This window comes from Microcaecilia unicolor, chromosome 2 (assembly GCF_901765095.1).
Source record: "Microcaecilia unicolor chromosome 2, aMicUni1.1, whole genome shotgun sequence".
Taxonomy (NCBI): domain Eukaryota; kingdom Metazoa; phylum Chordata; class Amphibia; order Gymnophiona; family Siphonopidae; genus Microcaecilia; species Microcaecilia unicolor.
In genome coordinates this window covers 401,317,246-401,337,027 of record NC_044032.1, presented here as the reverse complement: position 1 = coordinate 401,337,027, position 19,782 = coordinate 401,317,246, and the positions used below count along the sequence as shown (strand labels likewise).

Sequence of the window (19,782 nt, the reverse complement as noted above, 5' to 3'; positions counted from 1 at the left end):
TCATTATTTTCTAGTTACATTATGAAAGCAAACAAATTATATACTTAATATGCGTTAGAAAATTCTTCATTCAGCTAATGCAGTTAGCACTTTAAATAACTGATTAAGGTGTATACAGAAACAAAAACCTTAAAGATTACATTCCTTGTTTTGCCTTTTTTGCCATACCTGAGGAGATGCTGGCTGTCATTATAATCACATTTTGCTACTACTCAATTAAATACCGTGTGGATATGCGTCAGTACTGATAGTAAAGGAAGTCCAGGTCCTCACTCTGTGTGATTATGCACAGCTATTGTGTTTGCAGCTAGTGCTGGGTTTGTATAGCAACACTTTATCATGAAGTGGCTTTGCACTTACCTGTAGGAAGGCAGAAAACTGAAAGCCCATACCCACCGCAAAGCATCTTCTGTACACTTTTCAATTCTTATTCCACTGTACAGAAAGGTGCTAATCTTATCGTGGAAGTGGTTTTGTGTTGTATATTGAGGTATGTAGTTACACAAAAATTATAAGCTGTCCTGGGTCCATGGTGGAGGAGTTAGATATATAAATTGGAAAGTAAATACTGTGATGCAGTTGTGCATTTAGGGATAAAAAGTGCACAGTCTTTTAGCAAGCGGCAAGACACTGCATGGAAGTATTTTGTTTCCTTTTGGTGTATGTTGTGCCATAGTCTTACCTGGAAAGTCCTACTCCTGCCTCTGGTAGGGTTTATCTCTAGTCGCTAGTGGACCTTCACAGAAGATGCCGGGGCCAGGATCAGGGTCGCAGCCTAAGAGCAGTAATAGTGTACAAACAGGGATATTTCAAGATGGAAAAGAACTGCCCGAGTGCAGCTGATCGGAGTCACCTGCGGCAGGTTGTGAAAATTGCCCAACTTGGTGAGGAAGACTGCCGTCTTACTATTAATGGAATTGTCTTCCTCTATCGAGCAGATCTGTGACAACAGGGTGATTTTCCCGTGGGACAACAGTTGCTTGGGGGGCAGGAAAAAATGGTCAGCACAGACTAGTCCCTTCCGCTGATGGGTAACTAATAGGAACAGCACTAACTTTTAATATCCCAGTGGCTTCCGAAGTTTCATTTGACCTTTTTGGCCTTTCACCATCTGTTATTCGAATGCAAGATTTGTTCCATTTACCTCCTCTCTATCGCTTTCACACAGATATCCTTTACAGTGGCTCCTCTGTCTTGTTACAGTGACCCAACCACACACACTTGCGAGTACCTTTCCCTCAGATTTTGTTGTTGGTCTCTGGCCTCACAAAGCTTGGTTTTGGCAGACTATGTTTCCTCTCTTTATGAGATATTGGATTGGGTGCCTTCTTTTGCTTTAGAGTTGTGAATTCTGTATGACTAGATTGCTTAGGTTATTGAGGATTGGTATTTTAGGTATTCTTGGTTACTTGTGCTTGGAGCATGCATCTGAGTGGGTGGGATATAAAGGCATTTAAACAAATAAAAATGAAAGAATTGACAGGATGACTGAGCTTGAAAAGGGCATGGACAAGTTCCCAGAGAAAAAGTCCGTAGTCTGCTATTGAGGCAGACATAGGGAAGTCACCCGACAGAATCCCACCATTGGGTATTCTTACGTTTTTATGTTATGATGCAACCATTGTTATCACATGGTGCTCATCCTTGGTGCTTCAGATCCTCAGGATTCTGGGAATGTCCAAGGACATGGGCTATGTCAGTATTCAGCAGTCCTACATGAATACTCATACCCACATGAATCATTGCACCACTGTCGGTACAATTTTATATACAAGCTATCGTACACACATCACTTGCACTTCATCCTTGTTGTAAAACATTGCATCCAAGTTTCCTATGGTCCTCCTATGATGCAGCTTTTGAGAGGTGCCTTGTCAGGCGAACTCGGAATGTAGAGGCATAGGATGAGGTGAAAGGAGAGAGACTCAAGCAATATCATGAGATATTTTCATTACAGAAAGTGTCCGAAAATGCATGTAACAGCCTCCTAGTGGAGGTTACCCGAGTTTAGAAAAGCATGAAGAAAGCACAGAGCATCTTGGAGGAAGTGATCTATAGCACTAGGCAGTTGGGTTGGGCAGCGTGTAAAGGTCACATGCTGTCATCATTCTGTTTCTTGCAGGGTCATGATATTTGGGATGGAATCACAGTGTCTATGGGGGTAGGGAATGTGTCTGTATAGGGGTATTTCAAATTAAATTGGCAGCAAGAACTGGAATTATGTCCTCAAAGTAATCAATATGTGCTGGTAGGGATAATTCAGATTTCAAGGTAAGAGACTATTTATAGTCATCCATCTCCTCTGGATTCCAAGCTGGCTGCATCACTGCTCATTTGGGACCAGGAACATATAGCCCGCCTACCACCCCACCTTTTAAGCCTGAGCTTCGATGGCGGTAATCCCCAAGGAAAGCAGAAAGTCTGAATCAGTCATTACCTCTTCTGCTCCCTTGTCCAGAGGCCTGGCCCCCTAGACCCCATCAGCTTAAACAGACACAGCATAAGTATCCAGACTACTCTAATACACCCGGTCCCCGTGCACGCATAATTTCTGGTTTCAAGGATAGCCATTACGCTGCATGGACTTACCCGTGTGGGGGTTGCAGTTATTGTTGGCGCACGTGGAGACACTTAGCTCTTTCTCGCATTGGGCATCTTTCATGACGACATCTATGCAGAATGTTGGGTTCTACCAATGCAGCTGTTTCTCCTAGGCCTTCCCACTTTAGGGGAGGAAATTTCTTATGGATGCATTTCAAAACTGTCTGGAACAGGGCAGTGGTCGGTAGGCTGCTCAGCTGCGGTTACAGTCCGTAGGTAGACATAAGTTAGATGTCCATAGTGCAGGCTACCTAACCATTAGGCCATTGCTAATAACACTGTCAAGTTTCTTTCCACAGGACACACATAAGGAAGAGGGTGTGAAGCAGTCTACTCAGCATCGGTGATACAGTGCGTGGGCGACTTACCTTAGAGGTTCATAAGGAAGGATCCCTACCCACTGTTCCCGTTAGGCCATACTAACAGCAGTCTCTGGAGTTTCCTTTCATAGGACAAGCACCAGGAGGAGGCGGTCTGGCATCCTCACCGGGCAGAGAGCACTGCGGGAGCAGGATACAGAAAGCACATAGAGGCAAGCTATCCTGCATAAGGAGGTGTACCCAGCCAGTATGTCTACCCTATCTTGCTAACCGTTCTCTTGAGTTTTTCCCACAGGAGGGGCATCAAAGGAATGATGGTGGGGATCTTGAGTCGTCCATCGGTGACTGGAGCCAGCAGTAGAGAGACTTTGCAGCAGCGAGGACAGTGCATTGGCACATCCTTGTTGCGAGGAAAGAATCTTGCACATTCCCTGTCGTGGGAGGCGAGGATAGGAGATCCCTGTTGAGGGAGGTGAGGAAGGAATCTGGCACATCCTGTAGAGGGAGGCAAGGAAGGAGGATCCCTGTTGAGAGAGGTGACATCCCTGTTGAGGGAGGCGAGAAAGGAATCTGGCACATCACTGGGCAGAGAGCACTACAAGTGTGTGGAGGCAAGCTATCCTTTGCTAATTTTCTTATCCACCGGCCGCAGCTAGTTGTGGGGGAGCTCGAAGCAAGTCTGCACTACTACCCTGGGCTTGTGATGGGAGTTCCTGAGTCAGAAAGGAGCAAGAGGTAGTAGAGACTGAGATTGGCTGAGAGAGGGGTGCCCTACTTGCAGGGCCGGTGTACTTCTAGTAGCAATGCACAGCTCATTCTCTAACTTGGGTGGGTGCAGGATAGGGCTGCCATCTTCATGGCAGGCACCACCCCAACCTCACTGTTCATGCAACAACATGGACGGCCTTGCTGTATAGCGTGGCGGGCCTATATGAAGACGAATAATATTAATTGAGTACCAGCTGGCTCGAGTACTAAGTTATTAATACATGTTGATGTATCAATAAAGCTGTGGCCTAGTGTTTTTTTTACCACTAAATAACTGTGAGACTGTCAGTCTTCTTTTGGTGGAACCGTTAGTTGCCATTTGAGGCAGACGAGAAGACAGGAGACAGTAAGGGCAGGGGGAAGGTCACAGCTGCCCATGTTAATGCATTGGATGCCTGGAATGCTCTCCCAAAGGAGGTGCTTGGGACAAAAATCAGTGATTGAATTCAAAAAAGGTGTGGGATAAACACAGAGGTTCCCCTTTGTAACAAAAGGATGGGATCAAAGCAAAACTAATGAAATAGAAGGGTGTAGCTGGCATGAAATAAATGTAGAGGGCCTCTGTCTAGTAAGATGATCAGATCAAAGCAAAACTAATGAAATAGAGGGGTGTAACTGGTATGGAATAAACATAGAAGGCCTCTGTCTAGCAAGAGGATGGGATCAAAGCAAAATAAAATAAAATAGAGGGCCTCTGTTTAGCAAGAGGGGTAGGATCAAAGCAAAACAAATGACACAGAGGGGCGTGTAACTTGAGCAGCTTGACAGATACAAGCCTAAACAAGGCATAGACTAGGTAACCTGCATATTCTGCACAGAGGTAGAATTCTAGCCATCTTGCTGAGCAGATTAGTTGGATCATGCTAGTGTTTACCTGCCGCCTGTTTCTATATTGCTTTACTTTAAAATTGTAATTTCTCTTTCCATGTCTGCTGTGGTTTTGTTTGTTGTGGTGTGAAATAGAATCCTTCATACCACCTTGTACCACTTGTCTCTATGAGTTCACGATGGGGAAGTCTCTTCCATTTATTTCCTTACGTTCCCTTTTACAAACCTGCACTGTGTTCCTTTGATAAAAACAATTTGCAAAATCAAAGGAGCGGCTAACACAGGAGTTGACCGTGGCTGTCCTTCCCGACAGGACAGCTTGGCTCAGAAGTTTTTTATTTTATTCTCAGAGGCACTGGACATTTATACATCTTGTATAATTTACAACTAAACTCTGACCCCTGAGGCAGGCGTTACTTAATGCCGAAACACAGCCCGTGTCGGGTCATTTTTCAATAAAGTACTCCTGTTGTCCCAGCCTTGAAGGCCCAGTGTTGCTTTTTTTGTTTGAAAAATAAATGTATAGAATATCAGTGGGTTCAAAGCCAGCATGTAACCAGTTATATTATACAATGGCAGTGAATGAGAACAACTTTCTTGCAGTTTCTTGCACTCTGAAAAACAATAATTTAACATTTTCTTTTCAAAAATATTGTAAACAGTTTTCTGCAATTTTGTGGCTCATATCTCTTTGCTTGCATCTATCTTTTTCTTTTGTTCCACTGTTTCATTTCTGTGTTTTCCTTCTTTGTCTCTCTTCTACAACACTTTCTCTTCAGTCCATTTTCTCTCTTCCTTGTGTCTCTTTTTACCTTTCAAGCCTTTTAAAGTTTTCTGGAGATGCTGATTTTTTCTGCCTTTGAATTTCCATTTAATGTGAACATTAGAGAAATTAGCACATCTCCAACAAAATTTTAGAACATTGTGCTCCCATTATCTATTACTTTGAATAATCAAGGTGGAGGAAGAGGGATGAATATCTCCCATGTAAGTGTTGGGGAGAAGCGAGGAGATGTCTGTGTTAGTAGATATAACAATGCCATTAGAGTTGTGACAGCAGGCAGCACACATGGGATAGTTTTGAAATGTGGGAATTTGTGTGCATGCTACCTAGGGCCCCAGATAACTGTAAGATAGGTATAGCCAGCTCGTCCTTTCCCCCCTCCCCCCATTTCCTACATACTTCTGTATGTTTACTTGGAGTGGAGGAGTATCCTAGTGATGAAAGTAGTGGTTTAAGATCCAGGGGAAGCAGAGTGCAAATCCCACAGATGCTTCCTGTGATTTTGAAAAATAGAGGGTGCCCAAAACACTTTTTTTTTGGGGGGGGGGGGGGAGGGTTCAGCTGAAACCAAATCTGTGGCTAACATTTGCTTCTTGGTTTTGCTGAAACTGAAATTGTACGTACCACCCTCGAACTGTAGCAACCTCTATTACCACCCTCTCGAACAATAACAGCCTCCACTCCCTCCTCCCCCCTGAGCAAAGGTAGCTCCTACTCCCTCCTCCACCCAGACACACTCATAGGCCCCTCCCCAGGCCTACCTGGTGGTCTAGTGGCCAGTCGGGACAGGAGCAATCCTCAGTTGCTCCTGCTAATGCGATCTCTACCACCAAAATGGTTGCCACAAACTCCATAGCAGTCTTGTGAAGGAGCATGGAGCGCTGGCGGCAGCACAATGGGTAACCAGCACAGACGTTTTTCAGTCAAAAACTGAAACAAGGCCAAGTTTGCATTTCATGCTGTTTTTGGTACAGAGACTGAAACTGAAACTATACTGTATTGAACAAGTCACTTTTAGCCTCCATTTGATCAGGTAGATACAGAGAAATACCTGTTGTACTTGAATGTAACGTGACTTGAACAAGCAGTGAGAAGAAATAAGCTAAAATTCTGTCAGTATTGAACAAGTCACTTTAGCCTCTATTGCTTCAGGTAGACAAAGAGAAATACCTGTTGTACTTGAATGTAACCTGACTTGAACAAGCAATGAGAAGAAATAAGCTAAATTTCTGTCAGTATTGAACAAGTCACTTTAGCCTCTATTGCTTCAGGTAGACAAAGAGAAATACCTGTTGTACTTGAATGTAACCTGACTTGGTTGGGAGGCGGGGATAGTGCTGGACAGACTTGTACGGTCTGTGCCAGAGCCGGGGTTGGGAGGCAGGGCTGGGGAGGTGAGGATAGTGCTGGGCAGACTTATATGGTCTGTGCCTGTGCCAGAGCCGGTGGTTGGGAGGTGGGGCTGGTGGTTGGAAGGCGGGGATAGTGCGGAGCAGACTTATACGGTCTGTGCCCTGAAGAGCATAGGTACAAATTAGGGTATACACAAAAAGCAGCAAATATGAGTTATCTTGTTGGGCAGACTGGATGGACCGTGCAGGTCTTTTTCTGCTGTCATCTACTATGTTACTATGAACAAGCAATGAGAAGAAATAAGCTAAATTTCTGTCAGTATTGAACAAGTCACTTTAGCCTCTATTGCTTCAGGTAGACAAAGAGAAATACCTGTTGTACTTGAATGTAACCTGACTTGGTTGGGAGGCGGGGATAGTGCTGGGCAGACTTATACGGTCTGTGCCTGTGCCAGAGCCGGTGGTTGGGAGGTGGGGCTGGTGGTTGGGAGGCGGGGATAGTGCGGGGCAGACTTATATGGTCTGTGCCCTGAAGAGCATAGGTACAAATCAAAGTAGGGTATACACAAAAAGCAGCAAATATGAGTTATCTTGTTGGGCAGACTGGATGGACCGTGCAGGTCTTTTTCTGCTGTCATCTACTATGTTACTATGAACAAGCAATGAGAAGAAATAAGCTAAATTTCGTGTAGTTTCAATTTTCTTCCAGCATTCAGGACTGTAATAATAGAACAAAATAATCAGAAGCATTAACTGTGAATGTGCCATCTTACAATGCGGTTTAAATATGACTGGAATACTACATAACCTCATCTGATAAGGTTATCAATTTATGTATTCAGCTGCTTTACCAAAATTGGGCTAACTTGTGTGCAAATATCTTTTCAGGTCACAGGTCTAGAGGCCTGCATTTCACTTCCATTTGCACAGAACTGATCATAGATAACGCATTCTGATATGGTTTGCTGATTGTGAATGTTTTTCTAACTTCTACGTTTGCCATAGGGAGTGGAAAAAGGTGGGGACTATTAGAGAATGACACGGGGGATAAAATTTGTCCCCATCCCTGCCCCATCCCTGTGGGTTCTGTCTCTGTCCCCGCTGACCTCGTCTCCATCCCTGCCCCATCCCCGCAGGTTCTATCCCCGTCCCCGCCGTTTGCTATGTTCTCATTTGCAGAAACATTGAACAATTATGATTTTATATTTAAATCTTTTTATTAAAGTATAAAAAGGAACAATATGCTGTGCAACTGTTGTGTACAAATTACAAATAGAAAACAATAAGAACAATGAGCGACTATAATAAACCCTCCCACCACCACCATCCTCTACTCTTCCAACCTCAACAATAGCTGACTTTTGCTACCCCAAGGAATCCTAATCCACTCTGTTAAGATGTCCAGGGGTACGAAATACAACCTTTTCTGTATGCCCTAGAGGGAAAAATATGCCCTACGAAGCAATGTTATGATTTTTTAATCAGTGGATGAATAAGAAGTCATCAACAATCTCAGGGTTCAGTCTAGCTTTCCTGTCTTCCACAGTCCCTCCTGCATTAGAAGATGTCTTAGAAGAATTGCTGGTAGCAGGATGTACAGGATCCCCCATGCAAATTTTGCTAGCTGTGGCCAGCATGCTTGCTTGTTTTTCCAAAATATAAAAAATATTGTCGTCTGCATCAATCAAACATAAATAACAGTCCAAAAGCAGACTAATAAAAATCACTTTTAAAAATAGCAAAGTTTAATAAAACAAAACCCAGAGGTAAATTAAACAAACCTGACGTGGCCACGTTTCGCCCTCAGGTTGCGTCAGGGGTAAAACTATAAAATAAAACAATGACAACATAAACATCAAATCATCATATATAAATCATGTACATATATAATGAACAAAAAACCCTAAATCTTAAATTTATATATAATATAAATTTATACATAGTATAAAAATAGTAAAATCAACTTGTATAAGTCCTGTACATATATATCGAGCAGAAAAACAACATTTTTAATTTTTAATAATATAGCTCATAAAAACACAGAAGAAAACATAAAATTGAATATTGAACTAAAAATGTATTCAAAACACAATTTTTAAAAATTACTACATATAAATCCCAGTACATGAGAAAGAAATTTTTAACAGGTAAATATGAATCCATATAAACTCAAATGAAAATTAAAAATTAAAACACGTTGAGGTGAGTCAAACATTTGCTCAATGTGGTATGCATATTTTGAAATAGAGTGTATACATACCTAAAAAAGGGGGGTTATTCTTGATCATACCCCATAAAAAGTATAACAACCTCCTGAAACAAAAAAAATAAATCAAGCATTCCACTACATCTAACTATCAATACAAACAAATAATAATAAAACATATAGTGAAATAATCGAAATAAAAATAGTAACCATCAGTAAATAAAACAATGAACCAACTATACAGATTCTATGTTAAGAAGATATAAGCCGATCTTTCTGACCATTGTATCACCATTTATTATAGCTCAAACATATGACGTCAATAGAAACATCTAAATCTATTCCATGTTAATAATCTTGTTATTTACCCTTTATAGGACTGAGTGAGCGGGAAAACAAATAGTCTTGATAAATTATCTATATCAGTAAACATACCACGCCTATAGCTATTGAATATATTAGCGTGTGTACTTCTCCTAAGTGAACTACATCCATAACATGAACGGACTGAATACACTCTAATCTTTTTACAAACCTCTCAGTTTTCCAAAAAATCAAAGTGATAGCAGAAAGAAAATTACTAAGATTTAGTATTCACAGTTTTCGTTTTGTTGTTCAACATTCAACTAAACGCAATGCTGCATCCACAGCGTTACTGAGTCAATCACGTCCCACGTTATAAAGCCTCATCCTCAGGTCAAAGGTCACCAACCGTCATAAACTATAAACTTAGTTTATACCCCATTTACATAGCATAAATAAAAGATTACCATTTGAAAAAATTGTTTATTAATTCGTAAGCAATCTATCAGGTTATTTCAAATATAAATTTGTTAATTCTAAGGGTTATAATGTCATGACGTTCTGTATAGTGTCAACATTCTTTGAAGTCCAGTTATCAGAGCGATCCTCTTTTCCTTATTCAATCAGTTCCCTATAAATACCCATGCTCTTACCAAAATCTAAAAAAACGAAAAAAAACAGAGTTTAAAAGCAACATATATACCATCTCACCTATCCAACACAAATTTGTAGCTACAAGAATTACAACTGAATGTAGTGAGATGTTTTATGAATTTTTCATAAAAATACAGCATAATCATTTTCTTGATTCAAACCAAAAGGCTTGACCGTATTAAATTTAAATATTAATCTCTGTTCCATTTGTAATAATTGTCTATTTACATCTCCTCCTCTCCTATAAGTTTTAATTTTCAACAGTACCAAAAACTTCAGTTCATGAAAAGAGTGATTAAAGGCATACATATGTTCCACTAATGGTTTCTCTGGTATATTTCTTTTTATTGCACTTTTGTGTTCTGCAATTCGTTTATTTAGTGCCCTAATGGTTTTGCCTATGTAAATCAATCCACAGGGGCAAATAGCTGCATAGACTACCTGTGATGTCTTGTAGTTGGAATATTTTATTTATTTATTATTTATTTATTGCATTTGTACCCCACATTTTCCCACCTATTTGCAGGCTCAATGTGGCTTACAAGCACCTGTTATGGCATCGCCATTTCAGGAGATAGATATAATTGGTGTTACAAAAAAGATTCTGGATGAAGAAAAAGGGTCTAAGCAAAGTTATAGAAAGATAAATGTCGGAATAGGGTGAAGTGGTGAGGTGTTGTAATTCGTTATGGGTTCCCGTTGTAGGCCTTGTTGAAGAAATAGGTTTTCAAAGATTTACGAAAGGTAGTTATGTCGTTAATCGTTTTCAAGTCAGTTGGTAGTGCATTCCATATCTGTGTACTCATGTAGGAGAAGCTGGTCTCATGTGATAGCTTGTACTTTAGTCCTTTGCAGTTGGGGAAGTGCAGATTAAGGAATTTGCGGGCTGATCTTTTAGCATTTCTGGGAGGCAGGTCTACGAGGTTTAGCATGTAGCTCGGGGCTTCTCCGTGGATGATTTTATGAACCATCATGCAGATCTTGAACGCGATACGTTCTTTGAGTGGGAGCCAATGAAGTTTTTTCGTAGAGGTTTCGCACTTTCATATTTTGAATTAAGCACTTGTCTTAATTCATATTTTTCTCCTGTCTTTGGATGAATAAAGAGCTTTATCTTCAAATTTAACTGAACAGAAGGAGCACTTTAGACATGGGTAATGTCTCCATACTGGGTCATCTTTTGTTGGTTTTGTTAAGGCAGAAGGTGCCAAAAAATCTTTTAAATTTGTTTCTCTTAAATGCTATAAGTAACTCCTTATTAGAAAATATGGTATGTTTTTGATCAATGACCAGTGTTTCCTAAATATCTTGATCAGATCCGATGACATATGGTCAAAATATAAGGTGCATACGATTCTATTTTCTTTATTGATATTAATATCATTTTTAGTATGGAGGAGATCACGTCTCTGATGTTGTGAAGTTCTAAGCATTCCTTCTTTAATATATTGTTTTGGATATCCTCTCTGTATAAATCTATTAGCCATTATGCTCATCTGTCAGAAATGTTGCATGGTTTTAAAAGAATCTGTGAAATAATAAAGATTACTGTGAAATTAGGAGCACTACCAACTTTTTTCCCTTTTTGACTTATCAGTGCAAAAGTATTTATGACGCCACTGCCTTCTGTCTTTTGCCTTAAGGCTGTTTGACCCTGGAAGTCTGTACCTTTGCTAGACCATTACATACTGTCTGGGGTGCAGCATGAACACTGCAATCCATTAGTAATGTGTTACTTGCTACTTTGCAGGTGTGATTGATTAGCCATAGAGTTAAAGAACTAAATAATTTTTTGAGCTGTAGTTTCCTCCAGTTCAGTCAAAACCAGGTCTTGCATTCTGGTGTCATGAGCCGATTCTACCCAGAGACGTTCCTCAGTCATATATCCCCTCCAGTATACCTAGTCTGGTCATTACTGTAAGGGTCCTAGTCCAGGAGTCATGCAGCAGGGCTCCATCCAGAATCCTGTAATCATGAACCCTGATTCTGACCACCATATCTCCTCCCTCCCCTTTGGGGGTTGTAAGCATTACCCCTACCGCAATCCCCCAGCCTCTGCTAACTGAAGGAGCAGTAGACCCAACAAAGAGATTGAACTGGGGACATTCTGTAGGTCAGTACTTAAGTTATTTCTAATGTAGTTCAAGCTTTCTGCATCTTTATGGTCCACATTGCCAGTACAAAACTATGAGTAAAGATAAATCCCTTTCAACCAAATGGAATATTTTAAAAATTTACCATGATAAATTAGTTAACACGATACATTGACTTTGAGACATGACAGTCAATCGCATTTTCTCAAGTGAAAGAGTACATCTGCAATTATTTTCCACAAAATTTATTTGTGTCATGGGAAATCTCAGCTGTCTTCAGTTTAATTGACATGTTAATTCTCTTCATGATCACAGGCAGAAGAGAGTAAATACGATGACCTTTTTATGTCATCCTTTTTATTTTAGGTGTATAGACATTCAACCTTCAATAATTATATCTAATATAACTCTTACCAAATATTTGTGCTATGGGGGCATTTGTCCTCCATTTCTTTCAGCGTGCCCTTTTTCATGAGGTTCTGGTGCTTTACTCATACACATGTTCAAGGAGAGAGGAACCGGCCCAGCAGCCAGTTCTTGAGTCTCAAATTCTTGAGTCTTTTACTTTAAGAAGTGTTCAAAGAGTTCTTTGAAATATGTTCAAAGAGTTAAGAAAACCACTGTGTTCTTTTTCAGAGAATGGCTCTTTATATAACGAGACGACAGAAGCACCACTAGATTGGCTGACAAATACCACTGCTGAAATGGTAAGTTTTTATAAGACTATATTTATTTGTTGAAAACAATTCGTAGCTCATCTATATCAATACAAGGCAGGAAACATGCACAACAAATAATAAAAAGAAAAGACGAAGTAAAAAAAAAAAGAGACAACAACCCAAAACTCTGAATGGAGCTTGCCTTTAAGGAAAGAAATTCTGTGTTTCTTTAATGCAGTAGACTAATGTTTGTGTACCCTATCATCATTGTTTCAAATGCACAATGGCTTTATCTTTATGAAGTATAAAGAGCATAATCAATTCACAAAGCTACTACTTTTCTATAGAACAAAATAATCTGTTAGCTAACAACCCATTGAGAGAGATGCATTACACGCTGTTTTGTAGGGCATCTTCCCACACAAGGCATATAAGGTCATCTGCACTCAGAAAGAGGCTGAAAACGGGCTAGTGAATTGGATACCTTAGGAAATTATTTCTGGGCATGTGTCAAAATAAAGGCATATTGGGGTAAAACAGGACAGTTTCTGGGAGAGGGTATTGGACAAAAAGAGCGGTGGAGGAAGTCTTCCTTGATATTGCTTCCAGGGCCGCTGAGAGACAAAGCTGGGCCTGGGGCAGGTCCGTTGGGCCCACCCCCCACTCAGAATGCAGCTACCGGGCTCCCCTACCCACATTTGAGATGCAGCTGCCGAGCCCAACCTGGAACACAGCTGTCGCTGCTGCCCCTTGCTCAATCTTGGGCTTCCACTAGATCCTGACACTGGGCCTCCCCTTGGAGGCCGAGGAGGAGCAGACGCATTGATGCACTGATGTGGGGGGCCCCCCGTCCCCTACATCAGTGTGTCTGCTCCTCCCTGGCCTCCAAGGGGGCCTGGTGGTGCAGTCTGGGACTGGTTCCCAATAAAATCAAGAGAGAGACAGACCCCGGGGCCCAGTTCCAGGCTCCCTTTGGAGGCTGGGCCCGGGGAAATTTGCCCCTCCCCTCTCGGCGGTCCTGATTGCTTCTTCCCTTGGATTGAAGGGTAAAGGAGCCAAGCTATTTTAAGAATAGCCTCTTTGTTAGGGAAAAAGTGGATTTTGCTAAACTGGATAACTTCACTTCTGTCATCTTATTGGCAATGGAGAAATGTTTAAAGCAAATACAGTAGGAGTGACCAACAAACAGGAAGAAGGAAAACTGGTTCACAAAGGTGTGCTTTATTGAGATGAAAACAGATCAATCTCAGACCGTCACGTTCATAAGGACTTAACACAGGTCGTGTTTTGATACTACCGCCCTTATCAGGAGTCCGTAAATTCTGAGATGATACAATAAGTGGAATGGATAAGATAACTGTGATATTCCAAATCAAAATATTTGATGATGTCTTTTTCCAAAAACTCAAGCAAAGCTGCTGAGATTCAAACCTGCAGCAGAGATTATTGAATCGCTGGCATGAACCGTATGGCTGCAGGTTTGAATCACAGCAGTTTTGCTTAAGTTTTTTGGAAAAAGACATCAGATCTTTTGATTTGAAATATCCCAGTGTCTTATCCATTCCATTTACTGTATCATCTAAGAATTTATGGACTGCTGAATACAGAAGGTAGTGCCGAAACACGGCCCTTGTAGAGTCCTTATAAACTTGGCGGTCTGAGATTGGTTGGTTTTCATCTTAATAAAGCACACCTTTGTGAACCACGTTTTCTTCTTCCCATTTGTTCATCACTCCTACTGTGTTTGCTTTGCCTTCACATACTGTGGGGATCTGGTTCTTCTCAATGGAGACATTTTCTATATAATTTTGTGCATAATATTTGGCTGTAATGGGCATTCTTTGACACAAGAAAAGCTTTTTTTTTTAAAAATTGTTATGGAAACCTTTACAGACCCTTTCTCCCAAGGCGCTTTGTTGTAGTTAACAGTTTGTTGTTGTAGTTAACCATTTGTGAAATTAAGTGATGGGCATGTGTCAAAATAAAAATTGGTGTGCATCTGTTTTGAGTCTTGAGACCTTACCGCCACCTATTCACTTAACGGTAAGGTCTCATGTGTTAACCAGGTGGTAATGGTCAGCATGCATACAGTGCCGGTTACTGCCCAGTTAGCACCGCGCACTGGAAGATTAAAAAATATTTTCCAATGCATGTAAAAAATGAAATTACCGCCCGGGCCACGCGGTAGCCAGGTGGTAATTCCAAATAGACACGTGTTGTGCGTGCAAAGGCGCCTATGTGGCTTAGTAAAAGTACCCCTTAATGCCAGAAAATGCATATATGTGAGCAAAATAAGTATATATTTGTAATGTCAGACATAAAATAAAAACATTTTACTCTTCCAAGCACAAAATTGGTTGAGGCCACAAAACAGCCTCTTGAGGAATTATAGTATTAAATGCCCATTTAGGTTGACTTTTCCCTTTTTGGAGTTAGAGCTTTATCTCATTTTTTTGTGTGCTGCTGACACACAATTCAGTATTAAATATTACTCTGTGGTCTGCCATTAGGCATATTCTTGCTTTGTTGGGAACTGTTGCAGTGATTAGTCAGTTAATAAAATTTAGTAGACGTTGAGCTTCACTACCCACCAATTTTCTTGGTTCCTCAGGTTCATAACACCACCATCAATTGGCCTGCTCTGTCTAAGAAGGAATGCTTGAAATATGGAGGTTACCTCATTGGCAACAACTGCAAATACATTCCTGACATCACACTCATGTCCTTTATCCTTTTCTTTGGCACCTACACTTGCTCTATGGCACTGAAGAAATTCAAAACCAGCCGCTATTTTCCAACCACGGTGAGTACAGTAACTCGAGTAAGATTCTTCTTTTCTAAACATTCTCCCTGGCCTTCTTGATACGTCTGCATGGAGCCTATATATCTTTACCCTTGAATTGTTTTGTTTAGGAAAATGAAATAGCTACTGTTATGAGACTAATATTTAGTTGGCCATTTTCAGGGACACTTAACCAGATAACCTTGTCCAGTTAACTTTTATCCAGATATCCAGCCCAAAAAATACTTTGCTTTAATGATAATCAGATTCAGTTGCTTGGGTAACTTTAAGCGTACTATTTGGCCTGGGTCATTTGAGTTGTCCAGCACTGAGTACCTGTGAATGCCCTCATCGGTTCTTTTTGGCTGGCTAACAGTGGCGTACCAAGGGGGGGGGGGGTGGGCGGTGGGTGCGGTCCGCCCCGGGTGTCAATGGGTGCGGGGGTGGTCCATCAACCCCCCCCCCCCGGCATGGCACAGCACCCCCCCTGGTGTGGACCCCCCCGGCACAGCGCCTGTCACTCCCCCCCCCCATCCGACAGTCCCCACCTGCCTATCAGCTGAGCTCCGTGCACCCGGCACCTCGAATCTGCAGCGCTTCTGACTGTAAAAGAAGAAAACCGTCTCGTCGTTGGCCCTTCACTCTCTGTGTCCCACCCTCAAGGAAATAGGAAGTTACATCAGAGGGCGGGACTCAGTGAGTGAAGGGCCAACGACGAGACGGTTTTCTTCTTTTACAGTCAGCAGCGCTGCAGATTCAAGGTGCCGGGTGCACGGAGCTCAGCTGGTAGGCAGGTGGGGACTTTCGGGGGGGGGGGGGGGAGTGAGAGGCGCTGCGCCGGGGGGGGGGGGGGTCCACGCCAGGGGGGGGGTGCCATGCCACGCCGGGGTGTGTGTGCGCTGTGTTGCACTGCACCCGGGGGGGGGGGGGTGCATGCAGCAGCAATCCACCCCGGGTGTCAGCCAAGCACGGAACGCCACTGCTGGCTAACTTTTATTCCAGGCATTGATTTCCCAAGACAAAATATAGCTGGTAAGCAAGGATGAAATTTGAAATTGGGGTTTGTTTGGTTAGCTCCAAAAGTCATCAAACAGATTCTTCAAAAATCAACCCCTGTATATCTTGGGCTTTTTAGTTCTCATTCAAGGCACCAACTGCGAGCACTTGGCCCTTTACTGGTGATTTGCTATTTAGTTAACATAACTGCTGCTTTGTCCTGTTAGGGTTTAAATGGAGGTCTACCTCTGAATTCTTTGATGTTATGATATTACAGCTCCTCTTATCCTCTCCCCAGCAACACGCTGATTAATGGAACATCATTATTCTGAGAGAAGTCTTAAAGCTACATCCAGCTAGAAAGTGATGCCACCATTGTGGTGAGACAAGGATGTGAAAGGAGTGTACAAAAATTAATTTTCTGCACAGTGATTATATTCATGAGATTGGTTGGGGGTGTCAGTGGTACTGTTATTTTGCACCGTTCCTTTGCTGGTAGAATGGCTTCATAGAAGTGCAGTTGTGCTATTGGCAGTCAGGTCAAGTAGTGTATGGTGCCGAACCTGTGCACTGGCTGTTAAAGCCAGTCACAGTGCTTGTTTGGACCGCACACATGCCCGGAAGCAAGTCTAACTCCTGATGTTGATATCAGGAGCAATGGATATGCACTCCTCTTTTGACATAGGGAATACATATTTCTGTGTGAACCACATCCCCTTGCCGGATGACATACAGGCAATTTAGGAGGTCTTTTACTAAGGTGTGCTCACGTTTTTACCGCATGCTAAAATTGGGTGTTCTAGACGTTTGAGATGCCCATAGGAATGCGTTGGTGTCTAACGTTTAGCTTGTGCCCAATTTTAGCATGCACTAAAAATGTGAGCGCACCTTAGTAAAAGGGGGTCTTAGACATTTGAATCTTGGCGTCCCAAAATCGGATTATATTTGTTTTTAATAGCTAGACATTTATGTGCCAGGATTCAAATATCTAAATTATGAATGGGCCTAATAAAATAAGCACATTAATGAGCATAGAACAAGGAGTAGGATGTTTACTCGAAAACTTTCTGGTTTAATTTGCATTACTGCAGCAGTTATCGCAGGCTACAGAGATGGTAAGCTTTTTTATTGTTTCTAATGAATATTAAAAATAATTATTCTGGCTGAAATGCATCTCAGCTTGTCTGTCTGTTACCTCTATAAAAGCTGAGTATCGGAAGATGCAGAAAAATTAAGCCATTTGATCTGAAAGACATCATCAACAGAAACTGTTTCCTTGATCCTTTGAGCCCAAGAAACAAATGTATGTCATTCACATAACTTGAGAACCGTTCATGCCTGTAGGTTTCTTGTTTAGCCAGCTGATTTAATTTATGCATTTAGGGACCCGTTTACAAAGCGGAGGTAAGCCTGACGCAGGCGCCAGCAGTAGTTCCAGCCCCAGTATGCGCCATTTGCTGCACTGTGGAAACTTTTTCTGTATTTTTTAGTGTGGCGTTAACTTGGTAGTAACCGCCAGGTTAGCATAGGAGTCCTTACCACCACCTCAGTGGTTGGCGGTAAGTGCTCCCTCTCGCATGGTCACGTGGTAAGAGCAATCTTGCCACATGGCCACGGCTATTTTGAGGCATTTTTACCCGCTGCTGTAAAAAGGGCTGCAGTGCGTGGCAAAAATGACCCCCACTGCTAGTGCAAGGCCCTTTTTAGCATAGTTTGGTTAAAGAACCCCTTAGTTTATTGAAAGATTTTCTTTACCACCTTACCCAGTTGCAATGCTATTGTTCTTAGGGATGGGGGGGAAAAGTAGATTTTTATGTTATAACAATTTTATTGATAACAAACCAAAGCATATACATCCAAAATTGCAGTGATACACTGTTCAGATATGAGACTGCATGCAATACAAGCAATAATGCCATCTGTCATCAGCCTTTTAACCATTTTTATCCCCACCCCACCCCATATTGTAAATTACAACAATTTTAATGTAAACAGTACTGAACTGTATCATAATTATAAGTTCTAGGCATCCTACCCAGAGAGTACCTTAAAGCCCTCTTCTCTATCATCGATCTCCCCCTCTAACAGTAACTAGGCCCTCCCCCCCTCATCTGGCCTCATTCAGGAGCATTGTGCCCTGCCGCCCTAGAACACTAATTTGAAAACCCAACAGCAATAGTCCTCTCCGACTGCTTACCGCCACCCCCAAAATAATTTTCTAAATAAGATGCTGTTGTCCTTCCAGCATCCCTCACAGAGTAAGTCAGCTGTGTCTTAGTATTAATCTCTCCCCCCCACCAAAAAAAGAAAAAAAAAACCAACAACACAGGTCTAGCGTTAGTTTAAAAGGAATTAACAATAAGACTTCGAGCTTTGTGAGGTAGTGATTGGATGTAACTGTCCCAAGTGGCCAAAAACATTTGTCTCCTTATGAGAGAAGCGAGGGTTTTGTTTCTCCGTCAACATCAGAGCATGGAATTTATTTATTTATTTGTTGCTTATATCCCACATTTTCCCACTCGTGCAGGCTCAATGTGGCTTACAGTAAGTTAAATAAAAGTACAAACTTAAAGGTTATGCAAGCATCTAACAGAGTGAATCTATTTCTCTGTTGCCAAAAGGATGGTGCCTCGTCGCTAATCCACACTCCCAGTATGATCCTTTTGCCCAGCAGCCCTGCTTTCTGTATTAAAAGTTTTGATGAACGACTATGTACCCCAAAAGTTTCATATTTGGGGGAAAAGTAGATTTTAAAAACTAGCAACCAGTTGGCAAGCCAAACGAGACAGGACAACTGGTAAAGTAATATACAGGGCAGTCCCATCCATTAGGCAAGTCTAGGCGGTTACCAACAGCATCTTTTGAAGGGGGGGTGGGGTCGGGGGTAGCAAAGAGCAGCTGCAGTCAAAGCAAAGTAATAGTCCTGACAGCCATACAGACTCAAAAGAACCATCAGCCTGTACTTTTATGCACAGGGAGAGTGGGAATTTGCAAAAGCCCATGTAACCAGATAGATGGCGTTTGGAAATTGTCCTAAATCAGTATATGCTAATTAATGTTCAATATTTAAATGTATTGTAACCAATTATACATTTCTACAGGATAGTTCTGAGAGGTGGGCCACTGAGATGATCTTGATTGAAGGGGAGCAGAAAGAGAAGAGGGACAGAACTCAAAGTAGAGAATCAAAGGGAGGAAGTATGGAGGATTAGCCTAATGGTTAGACCAACAGGCTGTGAACCGGCAAAGCTAGGGTTCAAATACATCTGACACTCCTTATGATTTTGGGCAAGTCACTTAACCCTCCAGATTGTGAGCTCTCAGGGGACAGGAAAGTACCTACTGAACCTAAATGTAACTTGCCCTGAACAACTACTACATCCAAAAATTCCCTATTTACACGTAGTGTTACAGTGCAAATCTTTTAACATGACTC

The 19,782-nt window shown here is 41.7% G+C and overlaps 1 protein-coding gene across 2 annotated transcripts in view; it reads left to right on the top strand.

The window, feature by feature from the left end:
- The window catches only part of SLC4A4 (solute carrier family 4 member 4), a 490,468-nt gene that overhangs the window by 387,356 nt on the left and 83,330 nt on the right, over positions 1 to 19,782 (top strand). For both annotated transcript variants that reach the window (XM_030190631.1, XM_030190632.1), the window contains exons 15-16: positions 12,546 to 12,616; positions 15,180 to 15,371. In XM_030190631.1, coding sequence (XP_030046491.1) covers positions 12,546 to 12,616; positions 15,180 to 15,371 — 263 coding nt within the window. The remainder of the gene's footprint in view (positions 1 to 12,545; positions 12,617 to 15,179; positions 15,372 to 19,782) is intronic.